General features: G+C 48.5%; 1 protein-coding gene across 1 annotated transcript; it reads right to left on the bottom strand.

The window, feature by feature from the left end:
- Nucleotides 1-1,744: 1,744 nt before the first annotated feature.
- Nucleotides 1,745-4,994, bottom strand: FAM241B (family with sequence similarity 241 member B). Its single transcript, XM_022590766.3, has 3 exons — nt 4,944-4,994; nt 3,660-3,809; nt 1,745-2,943 (listed from the first exon to the last, which is right to left on the bottom strand). The coding sequence occupies exons 2-3, from the start codon at nt 3,750-3,752 to the stop codon at nt 2,674-2,676; spliced, it is 363 nt and encodes a 120-aa protein (XP_022446474.1). The 5' UTR covers nt 3,753-3,809; nt 4,944-4,994; the 3' UTR covers nt 1,745-2,673.
- Nucleotides 4,995-19,474: the final 14,480 nt, after the last annotated feature.

Below are 19,474 nucleotides of genomic sequence, written 5' to 3'. Positions count from 1 at the left end.
CAATTAGCAGAAACCTCCCTTGAAATCTGCCCCCAAGGTGGCCCAGTCTGGGGGGTCCCGTCACGCAGCAGGCAGGGCGGGGAGGGGGGGGCAGAGGAGGCAGGGCCCACCCTCCTCAGCAAGCCTCCAGCTAGGATGCACACTAGGCCAAGGTGGCCCTTGGCCTCTCTCAGGGGCCCGTCGGGCTCTGCATCTGGCCACCCAGCCAGGCAACAAGCCTCTACCTGCTCAGAACATGCCTGCACCATGATTTCTGAGCGCAGGCGGGTGAGAGCCCACTGAAGGGCATTCACACAAGAGGTGGAGACGCGGCCCCCAGACGGCTTATAGCAGCTCCACAGGCTGCACAACCCCAGGGGGCGCCTTCCCTCAGCACGCTGCTTCTGCCAAGGCAGACTTTCGGACCCTGGACCTTGAGAAGTGAGGCAGAGCATTGCTTAGCAAACTGCCCAGAGCCCGAGGGGCATAGGGAAGGTTGGTTGAGGAAAGGAGGGTCGAGAGGTGGGCCCCTGGGCCCTCGCCCCGGGCCACTTCAACCAGCGCAGCTCTGTTGGGTCTGTGTCGAGCTCAATCAACAAAAAGCACTTCTTTCTTAAACAACTCACTTCGTCCCAGCCCCCAGCTGCTTCCCTTAGGCTGGCTAACAAGTCCCTGGGGCGGTGCCCAGGGCTCCTCCTGCCCCCCAGGGCCTGCCCCGGTCTGTCTCCTAGTCAGAAGCAGGAAGGAAAGCCCTGCCTTCTCTAAAGCACCCTCAATTTTCCTCAAAGGCCTCAGGCTTTGGGAATGGAAACTGAATTATGGAAAAAGACACAGTTCTCAGCCCTGAATTTGTGGACTCAGATTGATTCATACCCCTTCAAGGAATTTTATATATTGAGGGTCCACTTAAGATTTATTTCTTCAGAAAGTCCCCCAGCTTTGCAAGGCAAAAAGAAAGGGAAAGCCCAGCCGCAGAGAGATGCACTGAAGCGGGGTGTCAGGAGAGGGAGTGCTGTGGAGGATCATCCCTTCCCCCATGGCTGCTGGGCTAGAGCCATAGGAGCCTGGGGCTGGGGGATGTGCTGGGCAGAAGGAGATGCCACGGGGAACATCTGGGATACCAACCAGGCCTGGGCACCACCTCCCCTGCCCAGGCCCCAGAGGAACCGCCGGGAGCCAGACCCTCCCTTCCCTGTCTGTAGAAATAAAGACACAGAAAACCCTGAGATAGGAGTCCTATCTGAACAGTATAAAGCTCCCCCGGGAATGTCTATGATAAAGGCCGCCAGCCCCCTCAAGGGCAGCGGTGGGCACAAGGGCGGGGGAAGAGGGTTCTGTTCCCCCGCAGCACCACAGGCTCTCCGGAGGGATGGAATCAGCCTCCATCTCTCTGCCCCATCCTCCCCCCACATACACCCCATGATGGTTTGCTGCCCCGGCCCTGGCTTTCAAGAAGCACCTCTAAAACCTGCCTTCTTCCCCCAAACCACCAGACCAAGAAGGATCTTAAGAGGAAGGTGAGGTGAGAAATCTGGTCCCTGAGCCAGGGAAGCCCTCCAGCTCACACAGCCTCTCCCTGACCTTGAACGGCCAGCACTGTAGGCCCAGAGCCCTCAGCCATCCGATGCCACACCCCGCCGCCCAGCAGGGCCTCCACACAGACCCAGGGCTCAACCAGCCATAACTCAAGGCCTCCACTCATGGAAAGCAGGGCACCCTCAGCCCACGTGCACCGAGTAGTCAGCGCCAAGACCCCTGCTTTCTAAGGAGAGTGTGCCGAGGTTAGAGGCTATGAGAGCCTCAGGAGACTGAGCGAGGTTGAGCAGCCTCTGGTCAGAGACCCTGGGAAGGGAGGCCAGCACCCTGGCTGTCCTGACCCCACAGCCTCATTGGCCCTTCTGGTCAGAGAATCTCTCCCACACCACCCCGGACAAGGCCAACATCTCAGAGTAAGCCAGAGTTATCCAGGCATCGGTCAAGGGGCCCAAGTACAGGCTTCACCTGGCCCCCTGCCCCTGCTCTCAGAGCCTATCAGGAAGAGGTTAGAAACCACCCTCCAAGGTCAAATGCCCCCTTCTACCTGGTCCCCAATCCCAAACCACTTTCACCACGTCTTCCAGATCTACATGCAGTTGTATAATTATTTACGAATGTCTTTACATGGACTCACTTTTACTTAAATTTCTTTATTGAAAACGCCACCACAATAAGGAGAATACCAGTACCACCTGTCGTAAATAAAAGGTAGCCAATAAAAATATACCATTAAAACAAAACAGAGCTATAAAAGTCTGGAAACCTTTCCCACCTGCCCTAAGCTCAAGGCCTGCTCCCTAGTAACGGGGAAGTCAGCCCGTGTTCCAGACGCACAAGAACATATTGGCACACAGCAGAGACTTTCTTCGTGCCATAAAAGGGTTGGGTGAGAATTGGAAAGGGAATCCCTTTCTCGCTCTGACTTTGTGCTTAATGCCTGATACGACCGAAATGCATCTCCAGGGAATGAGGGTATCACCTGATCCTTTGGGAACGTTGGACTAGAGGCTCCCTCTGCCTCATGCTTAACACAACATGGAAACATGCTCTCTGAGCACACGTTCAAGGCACCAGTGAAGCTCCTCCCCAGGTGCCCGCTCTCACACCGAGGCCCAGCAGCTCCCTCTCCCACACACCTGCTCCAGCAGCCCCCGGAGGTCACCGCTGGCTCAGGTGGGACACCAGGTAGACGAGGCCCACCAGCAGGAGTCCACGCACACCAAGCAGCATGAGCAGGAAGACGAGCAGGATGGAGGTCACCGGCTCCACGGCGTGGTTGCCCAGATGCCACTGGGGGAAGCCCATGTTCAACAGCTGCCGGTTGAGGTCACTGAAGGGGGACTGAGCGGCACCCAGCCTGGCGCCCGCCTGCTGCTGGCGAGGGCCGGGACCCCCCAGCGGGGCGCCATGGCCCCTATTGAGAAAGCTCTGGAAGGTGAAGACAGAGAGAGACGAATGAATCCAGAGAGAGCTTCGCTGGAGTTGAGGCACCAGAGGCAGGAGGGAACCCTCTGGGTGGGGCCCTGCTCTCCCCTACGGCCACCCAGGGCCGTGCCCTCCTTTCTCAGCAATCCTCACATGCCACCCTTGGGGATCCCAACCACTGAGTCGCAAGCTCTCAGAGCACAGAAAATGCCAGTCCAGCTTCCCTATGTCACGTCAGGGAGAAGCTGCCCGGGACAGAGAAGAGGAAGGGGGCAAGGAGGGTGGGACTACACCCAGGGCACAGCATCTGAGCAGGCATTTTTAACACTCCTCACTCCTTCCTTTAAACTCATCATTGTGTGGCCGTGGGTTCCTCTTCTCCACTTACTCTCCGGCTTCCCTCTCATCCAACAGACTCTAAAAGATGCTGGCTCCAGTGGGGGTTGCTGACCAGGTTAAGGGAGAGAGAGCTCTTGGGTTTAAAGTCTGGGAAGGCTGCCTGGAGGAAGGAGAGCTGGGGAGGCAGGGGGCTGGGCAACAAATCTATTGGGGTTTTCCCCAAGTCTTAAACCCCCATGCTGCTCAGCCTGGCTCTCTGCAAAGAGGACTTCGGGCTAGAGAAGGTTAATCACCAGAAAGGGAGCTTCTGGGAGCTAAGGAGTAACTGGTACAGAGGACGGGAGGCCAGCTGCTCCCCTCCACAGGGGCGGGGCGACTACCTGTCGAGGGGTGCTGCTGCGTGGTTGGGTAGTGTTCCTCACACGAGGGTCATCGTCCTGCACAATTTCCCCATTGGCCAAGATCCGAACCATCCTTCCAGGAGCTATGGGTTCCAGCTGGGCTGCACCTTTCCCCAGAACTCGAAACACCTGAAGGAAAAAATTTACCAACGTTAAAGAGCTTGCTTTCAGTGGGAGAAACTGTAATTCTGGGTGCTCACACTGGTGACCCATGCTGAGTAGGCAGTGTGTCTAACTAATAAAAAGAAGAGAAATAAATACAAGTTGTTTGCCAAACAAAAATCTTTTAGACTTTGAGTCCACTAGGAAAACTATCAAAAAGATTCTTGGAGAAGGAAGTTTTATTATTAACCACCACCTCCAGCAATAGGGATGACAACCCTTGCTGGGGCCCAGGCCCTGTGGAAAGTCCACCCAGGCTCATCTCACTTACACCTCCCAACACTCCTCCGGGGCAGATACAGCTGGGGACCCAGAGGGGCTTACTTCACTCACCCGGGACCATTCATCCGTGGGCAGCAGAGAAAGAGCATGAAGCCAGGAACTCTGGCCCTAGTAGGGAGTCCAGGACACCAGGATCCCCAGTGTCTCCATTTCCCTTCCGTTAAAAAATGGTCCAGGGAGATGCTAAGGACTCAGGCCTTCTCCCCGCAGGAGATCGGGGAGAGCTACTTTCCTGCAGAGGGCGTACTCTCACTTGTCCCTCACCTCTCAGGTAACACCAGGCGGGCACGGCCAGCCTTCCCGAAATATGGGATGAGGGATGCTGCTGAGGCCCCACTCACAGCCCACAAGGGGGTCCACGGGCTGGAGATGGGGGCCTTTCCACGCCTCTCCCGAATCTGGGTAAAGGCCATCATTTTTCTCAGAAGATGAGCCAGTTTTCGTCTAAATTCTCAAAAGCACTCGTGACGCACACGCCAAAAGAGATTAAGAGCCCTTGTTCTCACGCCCGTGGCCTGGGCTGGCGGGTCCCCATTTTGAAGCCTGCTGGCCCTTGCAGAAGGCCAAGCGTGTCCAAAGGGTCCTCCGCAGTCCTTTTGCGCTTTGTTACCCCGCCTCGCTGGGTGGGCTGAGGGTGCGGCGGGCCCTCCCTCCACCTGACACTAAGGGGGGATGGGGGCGGGGAACGGGGATGGGATGGGCTTGCTGCCGCGGTGGGACAGGCCGCTGCCCGGGCCGCGGAGCCCGACTCCGAGACCAGGCCCGGGGTAGGGGAGGGATGCGCCCTCGTTCCCCCGCGCCCAGGGCCCGGACACTCACCTACGGGCGACAGCGTCCAGTCCCCGCGGCTCCCAGGCCGCTTCCTCCCACCTGACCTCACAGGAAGCGCGCGCCGCAGCCGTACGGCCCCGCAGGTGGCGCAGCAGCTCCCTCTGTAGGCCTCTGGGGGAACTGCAGCTTCCGGACCCTGGGCGGCGCAAGGAGCGGGAGAAAGAGGGCGGGAGAAGAACGAAGATAGGACCGGGTGGACCACAGAGCAGGGAGGGAGGAGACAAGTGCGGAGGAAGAAGGAAAGCAAAGAGAAGGGAGAAGAAGAGGAGGAGGAAAAACCTACGGGGTGGGGGCGCCTCTGGCCTGGGTGGCACAGGCTCAGCTCACCCTTATGAGTTTGCTGAGCCCGCTCAGCGGATGCCCCTTCAGTAGGACCCAGCCCTGTACTCAAGGAACTCCAGCTCCTGTTCCAGTGTGGAACCTCCCAGTGGGGAAGACAACACATGAACCACAGGGCAAGTGCAACTAACTGCAACGTGAAGGAAGGCAGGCTTCCTAGAGGAGGTGGCCTTTGAACTGGGGCAAGAAGTGTAGGTAGGAGTTTACCTGTCAGGCAAATAAGGAAGGGCACCTGGCAAAGGAGTGAACGATAAACCTCTGCCTCTTTCCCAGTGTTTTCACCCCCCCCACCCCCGCCCACCTTCATAAGCTGCTCCCTGTAGACCTGTTCACCAGTGGAAGAGAATAAGCTCGGCAATCCCACAACTTGAGTCAGACTCTGGCAAGTTCCAGAGCTGCTCAGTCTCTTCATCTGCAAAATGGGGCCAAATCTAGCAGTTACCTTCAGGATTGCTGTGAAGATTAAGAATAAGAGTCTCTGGCCCATGGCAAGTGTCGATAACCATTTGTTACGATCATCAAGCAGTAGATGTTTCTGGGAGCAGGTATTTATTAAGCATATATAGACCTAGATGCTCACTAGCCCCTGGGTGGGGGAACAGAAAGATTGAGACTTAGACCTTGCCTCAAGGGCTCATCTCCTGCCACCACGGTTTAATTATTTGATTATGAAAACTTATCAGTAAAAAATGTCAAGCAGGACCCCTGATATCTGTATCTTATTTGTGTATTATTTATTTGTTTGTTTATAAATTATCCATGTGTGCTATGAGAGCAGATTGGCATTGTGGATAAAAGGTGGATGCTAGAGCCAGCCAGGGTTGGAATCTGGCACGGCTGCCTTCTGGTGGTGTGATGGGCCAGTTACTCAACCTCTCTGGCCTCAGTTCCTTCATCTGTAAAATACGGATAATAACAGTACCCACTTCATCAAGTTTTTGTGACGCACTAAGTGCTTAGTGTAAAGTGCTTAGATGAGAGCCTTAGATGAGGCCGCAATATGTTCTCAGTAGTCACTGTCATTGCTGCTGCTCCCCTACATTAAGTACTACATTGTAAAGCATATACATTAGAAAAGAAGAGGATTTCAAATAAATATAAACTGAAATCCTAATACTTTCTTCCTACACTCTTGCTGCAGGTGGGTATAGTGCATACGTAGAAGGGGTAATCCCAAGGCAGGATGCCCGGCTTTCAGAGGTGGTCTGTGGATCTCAAAACTGTCTGCACATTGGAATTATCTGTGATGTTTAAAAACAATCCCAATGCCTGAGTCCCACCCCAGAGGTGACAGTGCCATTGATGTGGGATACAACCTGGGCATGAAGAGGTTTTAAAAAAACAAATTCCAGGTGATTCTAATGAACAGCCAGGACAGAGAACCGCTACCTTCCATGAACTGAGCTCCACACGTGGGGTTCATAACCCAGGAACCCCAAGAAGGGAGAGACCTCTGTGGGCTGGGGAAACCAGGGAAGAAATGAGATGTTTCTAGGAAGGCTTGAGCCGGTACAACAGCTGCCAAATAGACACAGCCTAGCCAGAGGTAGCCGTGAGAGCCCATTGGAGGAAGTAAGTCCCTCCAGAGGGGGTCAAGAACCGCTTTAGCAGGCAGTAGTGTTTGACTGCACTTAGAAAAGTCCTATCATTACCAATTAAAACAACTTCAGGAGGCTGTGAATCACTTTTCCTACCTCTCCACTTCCTTCAGATGTCTCCCCTACTCAGCAACCTGCAATGGTTCCCTATTGTCTGCTCCAATAAGACCCACTCATTGGCAGGCTCCAACAACCCTCCAAATCTGGCCCCAGTACACTCTTACCAACTCCCTCCCTCAGCTCCGCCTGCCAGGGTCTCTTCACTCTCCCTGAAGTACATCACCCGAAGTCCTGCTTTGCTTGGGCCTGACTATCTGCCCAAAGGCCCTCCCCACCCAAACTAAATCCCACCCCATCCCCAAATTTTAATGCCAACAATATAAACTTCAGTTCTGATTGTTCCATGTAGTAATGATAACCTCCGTGTGTACAGAGGCCTTACCACTTCCAAAGTGCTTTTCCAGAAACCACATCATCCTTTTCGGATTATGAAATAGGAAAGGTGTATGCTATTGTTCCCCTTTTGCTAATAAAGAGACTCAGAGGGACTCTGGGTGACCATCCCGAGGTCAGTGGCAGAGCCAGGATCCCCCCAGCTCTGCACTGTAGGCTCTGTATCTAGCCACCACCAAACAGCCTCCCCCAGCGTTGTCCCATCTCTGCTGCCTCTTTACTTTGTGCCCTCCCATCCAATGCCATTGGCACAAGACTGGCCCCAGGTCATGTCTTACTCCCAGAAGGTGCCTGGTAAAAATGTGCTTTTGGTTTTCCTGGTCTTTGCAGGGTTACTCTTACATACACTGAAGTTTGACAAGCACTACTCTGGACCAGTGGCTTTTCAAGCTCTTTGATGGCAATACATTTTACATCACAACCTAGTAGCCCCTCCCCCCACACACACACGAAAAAGAAGTTTCAAAAACAATATTATCCTTTCTATATTAGCTATACGGTGACATTTTCTATTTTGTAAGGAAAGAAAATGCCAATCGAGACCTCACTTGATTTCTCTATCCACTAATACAATGGTTCTCAACCCTGGTTGCACATTAGAATCACCAAAGGGAACTTTCATAAACCACTGGTGCCCAAACCAATTGAATCAGAACTTCTAGGAGGTAAAGCCTAGGCATCTCCATTCCAGGCACTCAAGGAATAGTGAACACTGGCACTCAAGGCTGTGAACACTGATGTGTAGTCATTTTTAAAACACGGTGGTAGATGCCCCTCAAACTTAAAGCCTCTTCAGATACAAAGCAGCAAATTCCACTTTGCTAACAAAGATTAACTTGTATCATAGCCCAAGCCCCAGACGGGGAACATTGCCCAAGGTACATCATCATAATTACAGTCACTTGCCTCCTTTGAATATCCAAATGCCAACAATAAAGACCGACACTGAGCCCTCAATATAGCTCCAATTCTTTTTTTTTTTTTTTTTTTTAATTGCGGTACGCGGGCCTCTCACTGTCGTGGCCTCTCCCGTTGCGGAGCACAGGCTCTGGACGCGCAGGCTCAGTGGCCATGGCTCACGGGCCCAGCCGCTCCGCGGCATGTGGGATCTTTCCGGACCGGGGCACGAACCCGTGTCCCCTGCGTCGGCAGGCGAACTCTCAACCACTGCGCCACCAGGGAAGCCCTAGCTCCAATTCTTAAGGAGACCCTCCAGCTACTTGATGGCAAGTTGACTTCACTGGGCCCCTCCCAGCCTGGCAGGGCCAGAGATTCCTTCTGGCAGGAATGGACACACACTCCAGGTGTGTGTGCCTTTCCTGCCTGGAGGGCCTCAACTAGCACCATACATCTTACAGAGTGTTTAATCTACTAGTGTGGGATCCCATATAACATTGCATTAGACCAGTGGTCCCATTTTACAGCAAAACAGGTGCAGAATCATGCTCATGACCATGGGATTCACTGGTTATATCACATATGTCACCAGCGAGAAGCTACTGGCCTGAGGGACTTCCCTGGCAGTCCAGTGTTTAAGACTTCGCCTTCCAATGCAGGGGGTCAGGGTTTGACCCCTGGTCAGGGAGCTAAGATCCCACATGCCTTGGGGCCAAAAAACCAAAACATAAAACAGAAGCAATATTGTTACAAATTCAATAAAGGCTTTAAAATTGGTCCACACACACACACACACACAAAAAAATTTTTTTAAAGAGGCTACTGGCCTGATAGAACACTACAACAGCCCACTGAAGGCACAGGCAGATGCCAGCTCAGAGGCAGTACTCTGCGAGGATGGGGTGTCATTCTCAAGTGTGCATTCAATACCTTGAATCAAAGACCTTTACAAGCTGTTGTGTCTCTAATTAGAAGTGGATTCAGGAACGAAGGGGTGGAAGCAGCAGTAACTGGAACCAGAGAACACAGCAAGAGTCCTGTCAAGCTAAGAGTGCAGCCTGAGTACTTTTTTTTTTTTTTTGCGGTATGCGGGCCTCTCACTGTTGTGGCCTCTCCCGCTGCGGAGCACAGGCTCCGGACGCGCAGGCTCAGCGGCCATGGCTCACAGGCCCAGCCGCTCTGCGGCACGTGGGATCTTCCCGGACCAGGGCACGAACCTGTGTCCCCTGCATCTGTAGGCGGACTCTCAACCTCTGCGCTACCAGGGAAGCCCAGCCTGAGTACTTTGAGTTCCTATTTCTGGAGACTCGCAGGCATGAAGAGGAGTCACTGTCCCGGCAGGAGAAACTAGTCCTGATCACCAGGGGAGGTAAGGCTGCTCTTACAAAATGGGGACAGGCAGACCATGTTTGGCACCCAGGTGATCCACTTGGATGTCTCTGGGTTCTCCTTTACCCAAATGTAATGGTAAAGGGCAGATGCAGCAACTCTGTCCTGAGAAGGGCATGTGACCAGGAGCCCAGAGCCCTCAGGGACAAGGGTCTGGGTCATGCCACCAGGTGAGCCACTAAAACCAAAAGAGGTGCTAGCCGAGGGGTAGTGGACGGACCATTTGCAGCTACAACAGAAGGGACTATAGTTTGTCCCACTAGTATTTCTCAGAAAGACCCACCAGAATCCTTAGAAAGGAGATCTGAGTGGTACAAGGAGTGGACTGTGGGAGACATGAGGATTGCTGGCCAGACCCCCTCCAAGGAAGGATTTGTTGCCCTAATTTCTGGGACGCCATCAGGGCAGCCTTCAGCCATCAGCCCCTTCACAGATTGCTTCACCACAGAGACACTTCACCCAAGGTCAAGCCCTTCCAGAGGCTGCCCACATTCAATGACTGATGGAGGTAGGAGGTATCCATGAGCCATTTCAGCTCCAGAGTTCCTCTTGAGGTTGGCTGAGGCTGGAAGGTGCTTTTGGAGAAACTGGTCCATTTTGTCGAAGTTGTCGAATTTGTTTATAGAGCTGTTTGTGGTGTTTCCTTATTATCTTTTTAGCATCTACAGGGTCTGCAGTGATATCCCATTCTTCCTTCCTGATACTGGTATTTGTGTCATCTCTCTTTTTTTCTTTCATTCTTGCTAGAGATTTGTCAATTTTATTGTTCTGTTCAAAGAAACAGCTTTAGTTTTATTGATTTTCTCTATTGTTTTTTTTGTTTTCCATCTCATTGATTTCTGCTCTTTATTATTTCTTTCCTTCTGCTTGTTTTGGGTTTATTTTGCTCTTCTTTTTCTAAGCTCTTGAGGTAGAAGCTTAGATTATTTGTTTGAGACTTTTCCTATTTTCTATGGTAAACATTTACTGCTATAAATTTCCCTGTCAGCACTTTTCATCTGTGCACCACAAATTTTGATATGTTGTGTTTTCATTTTCACTTAGTTCAATGAATTTTTTATTTTTTTAAATTTTTATTAGTTATTTATTTTTGGCCGTGCTGCGCAGCATGTGGGATCTTAGTTCCCCAATGAGGGATCGAACCTGTGCCCCCTGCAGTGGAATGGCAGAGTCCTAACCACTGAGCAGCCAAGGATGTCCCTATCTATAGTACTTTTTATTATATCTCTTTATATATCTTATTTGGTGGTTACTCTAAATATTATATTACATATACATAACTCATCACAGTCTTCTGGTGACATCATTTTACTAGTTTGAGTGAAATATAAGAACCTACTTTCTTTTATATCCATTTACCCTCCCAATTATAATGTAATTGTCTTAAACATTTACTCTACATATATTTAGAACCACATCAGACAGTGTTATCATTTTAGTTTCAAGGGTCAAACATAATTTAGAAAACTTAAGAGGAGAAGGAAAGCCTATTTTATTTACCCATATTTTTGTTTAGCATGTTATATGCATGGGCAATCCATGCTGGGGAGTCAGAGAGGCACCCATCAACAGTGAAATCAAGGGCTGACATCAAGACCCGCAGCAGCACAAGTATGAGGAGAGACCTTCAGGTTTCACCTGCAGAAAACTGGTCAAAGCCAGCATGGGATGGGTACTAAAGCAATCGCTGGAGAAAGGGGTCAAACCAAGAAAATTTGCGAAGGTACATTAAAGATACTTATCACACACCCAGAAGGAAGATAAAGAATGGCTGTGCAACCCAGAAAAGAGCTGCTCACCCGGGGCTAAGGGATCCATAATCCTTCTCCAGCTCCTCCGATTTGACAAACTACCCTGACTTACAAACTCCTCAGGCTGCCTGAGGAGAGTGCCTCGACTGCCCCACAGCCTCCTACAGCGCTGACGAGCCTTTCCAGGTCATCTGACTATACCACTGTAGCCCTATCTTTAAAACTACATAAACCATGCTAAAAGAAAAACATACAATATTGAACAAAAGAAGCCAGAAGCAAAATGAACCTTACTGCATGGTTTCATTTATATAAAAATCAAAAGAAGGTAAAATTGAAGTACACTATTTAGGGGTGCATACTTGGGTGATAAAAGTATAAAGAAAAGCAAATAAATCATTACCAAAATTTAGTGGTTAGCTCTAGGGGAGAGAGAGGAATTGTGCATGGCAAGGGGTATGCACATGGTAGGCAGAGGAGGCTATAAGGGGCTGACAATGTTCAACTTCTTGACCTGGTTGGTAGTTTCATGAACATTCGCTTTATAATAATTTGTTAAACTGCACAGGGAAGTGGGGGGGACAGAACTGAGGAAGGAGTCAGTCTATCCAAGTCGTGGTCAAATGGGTCTATTCTTTCATTAGAGGCTGCCTAGGTATGGATTAAGCGTATGGCCTCTGGGTTCAGTTGACATGGATTTGAATTCTCTGGCTCTGCTACCTACTTGCTGTGTGACCTTGTGCAATTTGCCTAACCTCTCTGTGCCTCAGTTGTCTCATCTGTAAAAATAAGGATAATAATACTACCTAATGTGAAGATTAATAGCTCTCAGGCATGCAGTAAACTGGGCATGAGCTTTGTTAAATAAGTAAAAAGTTGTACATTCATTCAACCTAAAAATTCCTCGAGGACCTGTGCTCTTGGGCCCATCAATAAGCCTTCACAGGCCTGTGGTCTTGGGCCCAAGAACTGGAGCTCCACCTTAGAGGCAATGAGGCCACCACCCACTAAAATCCAGACCAGATTGCTGGCCCAGGCCAGGCTGAGCCGAGGGGTTATCCAGAGGGTCCCGGCTTGGGGCACCCCTTCAGGGACTGGAAGCCAGGCAGGCCCTCACTGGCCTCCTGCTTCCGCAGCTGGGCTGGGCATGGGGGCTTCGGGCAGTCTGGCACCAGAACCAGCGGGCTCTTCTACTCCAGGGCTCAGAAGAGCGGAGAGAGGTCGGACTGTGAGAAAAGACGAGCAGGGAGAGTAGAGGAGCCGGGAGGGTCCTGGACGCCTTTCATCCCTTCCACAGAGGGAGCAGCAGAAACAGAAGTGCGGGGGTGGGGTGAGCAAAAAAGGAACCAAAAGCAGAGAATGAGGCCAGCCCAGCCAAGCGCTTTTTGTGGGGTCTTAATTAAGCCCATTGTTCCTTTCAGGGTAGAACATATGTTCAGGGCCTGGCTGAGGTTTGGGACTGAAATTTCAATGGTGCTGGGCCCTATGGCCTGCCGGGGAGGGGAGCCAGCAGGGGGGGAATTGAGGGGGACCATCCCTAAGCCCTACAAGAACCGACAATGTCTCCCAGAGTCACCTTCCACTATTTCCAGAACAGGAAATAAAACAACGAGAAAGGGTAGCAGAGCCCTCACCCCAGTGTGGGGAAATGCCCGTGGGGTAGGACAGAGCTACGGCACCCGAGCAGGCTGTGACCCTCTGTGGGACTCAGTTTCCCAAAGTGTGCCATTCAGGTGAGACTGTCTAGGACAGCAGACAGTCACCAGTACCTGCCACGCCCACGAGCAGGACCCACCCCACTCACCCACCCCCGACCTATCCCCATTCCCCCCACCTGGTCCCAGCAGCCAGACAGCCCAAGGGTGAAGGGCTGAACTCAGAGTCAAGCTTCCATCTGAATGCTCACTCTGCTGCTCGTCAACTGGGTCGCCTCGAGTGAGTGACTTAAGCTCTCTGAACCTGTTTTCTTATCTGTAAAATGGGGTGATAATTCCCATCCTCTATGTTTGCAATGGAAATTAATGAGGATGAGCCTTGTCGAGCCCTTAGCACATAGTGCCTTGTGCATGTTTACCGTTATCAGCAACCCATCATCATACATGTGACCTTCCCCTCCCGCAGCCCTGACACAAGCCCAGGAGGACACTCAGAGCAGAGTGAGGAAACAGACAGTAAAAAACGAAGACAAAGAAATTTCTGAAGATATGGAAGTGGGCTGTGAAGAATTTTTAAGAGACTTGTAAGCATGCTAAGCATTTCCTCTACATTCTGGGACGTCAAGCCAAGTTAAGGGACCTCAGGAAAACCATGTAGAGTTTGACATGTGCTCCTTGCAGTTTGAAGGATGCAGGAACTGGTGTCCAACTCACATCTGAAAAGTCTAAGGAAAAAAGCCAGGTTGCGGCTGCCCTGGGATAGCTGAGGGGAGAAAAGCAGAAAGTGGGCAGGCAAAGAATCCGTGAGTTCCTCTGGGTCATATGTGGAATCTGAAGAAGGAAGCCAGGCTGGGTCACCTTGAGAGTGTGAAGGGACTAGGTGACCCCCCAGAAACCAAGGGGCAGAGAGGGGTCATATACAGAAACAGCAAATGGAGACAATGTCTGTGCCAAGGGAGCTATAGGTGAGAAATCCTTAGTGAGAGAGATGGTCTGCGAAGAACCCAGGAAGCTACTTCTAGAGTGAGATGACAAGCATTTGGAAAGAACCACAGCCACGGAACACCAGCACCAGGTGACAACTATAGCAGTCAGGCAAGAACTTTCCTGATTCTTCCCACTTTGGGGTAGAAACCAGCAGCTAGGGAGGTGGGCAGGAGAAGGAAGAGAGAAGTTGATCACACCCCCCATAAGCTCACGTGTCCCCCTGCAGGGCTCCCAGTCTGCTATAGGTCTAGGCGGAGGAAGGCGAGAAGCCCTAAATAAAGTTGGAGCTCTTATAGTACACTGGACTGGACATTCTAAGATTTGGAAAAAGATGCTATTCATTACCTGTTAGTGATTGGGAAAGCCCTGAAAACAGCCAGAGATCTCACCCAGGGGCAAAGAAGAATAAGATGCGAAAGCCAGTTTAAAAGGGCTGGGGAGAAATGATATATATAGCTGCTTTCTTTCTGCATCCTAGCAAGTCTAGCTCATTCAAAATCCGGTTACAGATACACAACTATGGAGTGATAGTTGCCAAGTGAAAAAGGCAAGGTACAGAACAATGTATAGAGTGGTGTCTTTTATCTAAGAAAAGGGAAAATACAAACACAAACGACTAAATACGTCATACATACATACATAAAAAAATAAATAAATTTCCTTATATATTTAACACTGGAAGGATAAACCAAAAACTAATAAAAATGGTTTCCAGTAATGGGAGAAGGAGACAGGATTGGAAATTAGATTTTGCTGAAAGTAAAACCCAACCATGTTGGCACCCTGATCTCAGACTTCCAGTCTCCAGAACTGTGAGAAATAAATGTTTGTTCTTTAAGCCACCCAATCTATGGTGTTTTTGTTATAAAAGCCCAAACTGACTAAGACAGATGCTTAACTTAAAAATTACTAAATTACTCTTGATGCAGCTCAATATCTTTATTGCAATGATGAATTTTCAGTTTCAGGTTAATGTATGATGATGATGTAATGTTCTGTTTCTATGAGCCCTTTTGTTGTCTTTTAGGCAATAGATCACACAGGGAAAGCTGCTGTGTTTGTCACACGTCATAATCACATCGATGTACTTTAAAGCTTAAGATCACCAGTGTAAAGTTACTACACACACATTCTTTGCTTCTAGCTCTTTATGCCATGGGCCCATATTCCTGTTCTTCTCCAGAGTCTGACATAAATTGTGTTTAGGGCTTTCTTAGAGCCCTGGGTTGTGATTTTCAACTGTATCCTGGACACTTTGGCTCTTTTGCCTGTAAAAGATCTTTGAAAGGTCACCTGTTGCTTTAGCTGGCCCAGCATGTGTTCTCCCTTCTTCTGATATCAGCAGGCCAGTTTCTCCTGAATGAATGGGCCCTTCTCCACTGTTGGTCCATTTAGTTCAGCTGAAGCTAATCCCACTCCCAGGTCCAAAGGTGGCCATGTGGACCAGACCTGGTCTGACAGTATACCCTATCCTGCCAGCTCTGAGTCCATACTGATATAAATAAATGATTGAATAAATAAATGAATAGTAAGAAAAGACAAATTTCCCACACAGAAGAACTCCAAATAATTTATGTAAATATTTACTCCTCCAGAAATGGGAAGTTAATTCTCCGTATCATAAGTGTGGACAGCACTTAGTGACTTGCTTCCAAAAATTATAGTATGGAAAGGAAAAAAGGAATTATAGCAGAGAAATCTGACAAACACTATCTCACCCAAATGATCGTGATTAATACTATCAGTGATAAACCATGCTGCTAATATCATGTACTTTTGCTATGATGTGATAAGAATGGAGACAGCAGCAGAAAACATCAGGGAAATAAGTCAATCTAAAGAACAGAGGGAAAAACTACTGGAAAAATTTAAACAAAATCTCAGAGACCTGCAAGACAATAACAAGTCATTTAACATGCATATAATTAAAGTCCCAGAAGAAGAGAGTAAAATCGAGACAGAAAAACAATTTGAGGAAATAACAACCAAAAATTTCCCAAATCTGATGAAGAACATTGACTTGCAGATACAAGGAGCTCAGCAAACTCCAAGTAGGGTAAATACAAAGAAAAACACACTAAGGCACATCATAGTCAAACCAGAGATAAAGTGAAAACCAAAGATAAAGTGAAAATCCTGAAAGCAATTAGAGAAGACACATTATGGATAGAGAATCAATGATACGAATGAAAAGTCATGTGACTTTTCATCAGAAAAAAAATGGACACCAAAAGACAATGAAATGACATCATTAGAGTGCTGAAACAGAAAAATAAAATGCCAACCAAAAAATCCTAAAGCCACCAAAAACATCCTTCAAGTTGAGTGTAAAATGAAGACATTATCAGATAGATGAAATCAGAGATAATTTGTCTCCAGTGACCTGGGTTATGAGAAATGCTGAAGGAGGTTCTTCAAGCTGAAGGGACATGATACCTAATGATAACTAATCTACAGGAAGAAATGAAGAGCGCCAAAAATGGTAAATAAGTAGGTAAATATAAAAGGCTATATTATCTTTTATTCTTGGGATTTCTTTAAAATAAAATAGACTGGGGCTTCCCTGGTGGCACAGTGGTTGACAGTCCACCTGCCGATGCAGGGGACACGGGTTTGTGCCCCGGTCCAGGAAGATCCCACATGCCGCGGAGCGGCTGGGCCCATGAGCCATGGCCGCTGAGCCTGCGCGTCCGGAGCCTGTGCTCCGCAATGGGAGAGGCCACAACAGTGAGAGGCCCGCGTACCGCAAAAAATAAATAAATAAATAAATAAAATAAAATAGACTGTTTAAAGCAAAAATGATAATCATGTAAGATAGGTTTATAACTTATGTAGAAGGAAAATATATGACAAACATAGCACAAAGGATGGAGAGGACAGGTAAATGGCATCATACTTTTGGAAGGAAATAATAAAAGTAGTGAAAAGGTATAGAATTAAGAGGCCAATAGAACAAATGAGTTAGAACACTAAAAAGCATTTGATTGACCCAAAAGAAGGCAGAAAAGGAAAAATAGAGGAACAAAAAGTTGAAGGAACAAATGAAAAATAAGTAGCAAGGTGATACACTTACACCCAACCACATTAATAATTACATTAGAGGTAAATGTATTTATGCCATCTATACCATCTATATTATAAAATAATCAGTTATCTAGGTTTCCACATTAAGAAGCTAGAAAAAGAAGTAAATAGAAGAAGTTCAACCCTAAGTTAACAGAAGATAAAATAATAATTAAGGGCAGAATTCAATGAAATGGAAAGAGATAAATAAAGGAGAAAGTAAAGACAAAAGTCTGTTCTTTGGAAAGATTAATAAAGTTGATAAACCCCTAGCTAGACTTATCAAGAAGAAGGAGAGAGTACAAAATACCAGTATCAGGAATGAAATGGGTGGTATCACTACAGATCCTACAGACTTTAAAAGAATAATGAGAAAATATTGTGAACAAATTTTAAAAACGAAATAATATCGATCTTAGACACTCTTTTGGAAAATAGAAGAGGAAGGAGCACTTCTGTGTCATTCAGGGTCCAATCAGGAGACAGAAACTACATGGTAATTCAAATGGTAATTTGAAGTTTAATATAAAGAAGTATTAACAGGAGATTGGGGTGAAAAGGGGGAAATTGTCTAGTAAGAGTGCAAGAGAACCCTAAAGAATACTGGAATAGCAAACATAATGAGTAGCCGCTATTCCTAGGGGCTGAGCTAGGGCAATCATAAATATCCTCCTCCCTGGGCTGAGATCCAGACTTCACTGAAGAGGACATGGCACAGCACATTGGACAGTGGAGAGGGCTAAGGTGCCCGAGGTACCATGTGACTTGATGGAAACCTGTCCTCTGAGGTGCAGAGGGAAGTCATCCACAGTGAGGTGCTGTGCCTTGGAACCTGCTACAAAGTTGCTGGGGTGGCCATTTATGGGGAAGTACCTCACCAGCACCACTCCACCGCCACCTGAGGAGGTACCCAGGAAGGCTGCTGGCTGCCACGTGCTGCAGGAACAGGGAGGTGGGAGAGCCACCATGCTGATCTACCTAAGCACTGGGAGCTCATGCTACAGGAAGAAGAGAAAATCCTTCTCTCCTCCAGTGTCCCTCAAGCATCCTCTACTGACAAGGCTTAATGTGGTGCCTGCTGACCAAGGTGAAATATTTACATAACCATCTCCTTGATCACAGAGCAGGCAAAGAAGAATGGATTTGGAGTTGATAGGCAATAGACTGATAACTGGCACAGCCTGTCAATTCATTCTGGCCATTTTCATGTGGCCAGAAAAACTCTGAAAACAAAACTGAAAAAAACTTACAAGAAAATTACAGACCAATATCCTTCCTGAGCACAGAGGTAAAAGTCCTTAACAAAACATTAGCAAATCGATTACAGTAATGTATGAAAAGGATAATACATCATGACCAAGTAAATTTTATCTCAGCACTGCAAGGCTGGTTTAACATTTTAAAAAATCAATCAATAAAATTCTCCACATTAAAGAATAAAAGACAAAAAGTACGAAATCACCTTGATAGATGGGCAAAAAGCATTTGACAAAGTTCAACAGCCATTCATGATTTAAAGTCTAAGTGAGCTAGGAATAGAAAAGAACTTCCTCAACCTGATAAAGGCCATCTATGAAAAACCTACCAATAACATCATACATAGTGGTGAAAGACCAGAGCCATGGAAGAGAAGTAAAAAAAAACTTAGCTGGGAAATTTGCTGCTGGAGATGCTGCCTTAGATAGACAGGAAAGGTGAGAAATAGCCTGGTTTCTCTTCTTCCCACCCTTTAATCTCCCACCAGTGTCTCCTACTGGCTGATCCCAGGCAGAAACCACAGCCTAGGAAACATAACCCAAGGTCAGCTCCTTGCAACTTCGAGCAGAGCCAGGGAATGGCAAAGAGGGGATCTCAGGGAAAGCAGGGACTATTCCAGAGATGCTGCCGCCTGCTGGGAAATCACCGTATCTCACGGCAGAAGTGGGCGGGCTTGGCCCTGCACGGCTAGGGCAGCTCGTGGTAGTCCAGCCACATCGTCTTTCTATCTTGGCTCTGGAGGGCCTCCTGCTGCTAGTATGGACCTCTTCCTCCTCCTATAACCCCTTTTCACATAGCCATCTATTGAGTCACCAAGTGACCCCAAGTCTGATACGCTTGGCAACCTAGCCCCACCCCACCCCATGCCCCCTCCTTCTTGCCTGACACTGAGATCACCCAATCAGCCACGCTACCATGTGATTCTGTCTGAACTCTGGGTCAGCCAGGCTCATCTGGATTTTCTGGCCAAGTCCTGTAATAACCCCCATGTTGCCAGTAGAACTTATGATTTGAGTGGTCTTCCCAGCCTGGAGACAAATCATCTCTGGCCCCTCTGTGTCCTCACCACACTCTGTTCACAGTCTAATAGGACACTGACCATTCCTTCTGGTGACACTACAGTGGCTTGA

Source organism: Delphinapterus leucas, chromosome 16 (assembly GCF_059928025.1).
Source record: "Delphinapterus leucas isolate spDelLeu-1000000601 "Yukka" chromosome 16, BTC_Dleu_Yukka2, whole genome shotgun sequence".
Taxonomy (NCBI): domain Eukaryota; kingdom Metazoa; phylum Chordata; class Mammalia; order Artiodactyla; family Monodontidae; genus Delphinapterus; species Delphinapterus leucas.
The sequence above is the reverse complement of the archived record's forward strand: the minus strand, read 5'-3'. Positions and strand labels throughout refer to the sequence as shown.

Excerpts from the sequence above, each read along its gene's own strand:
- FAM241B (XM_022590766.3), bottom strand. The coding sequence starts at position 3,752 with ATGGTTCGGATCTTGGCCAATGGGGAAATTGTGCAGGACGATGACCCT. Across the intron at positions 2,944-3,659 it reads GCAGCAGCACCCCTCGACAG|AGCTTTCTCAATAGGGGCCA; the intron begins GTAGTCGCCCCG and ends TTCACCTTCCAG.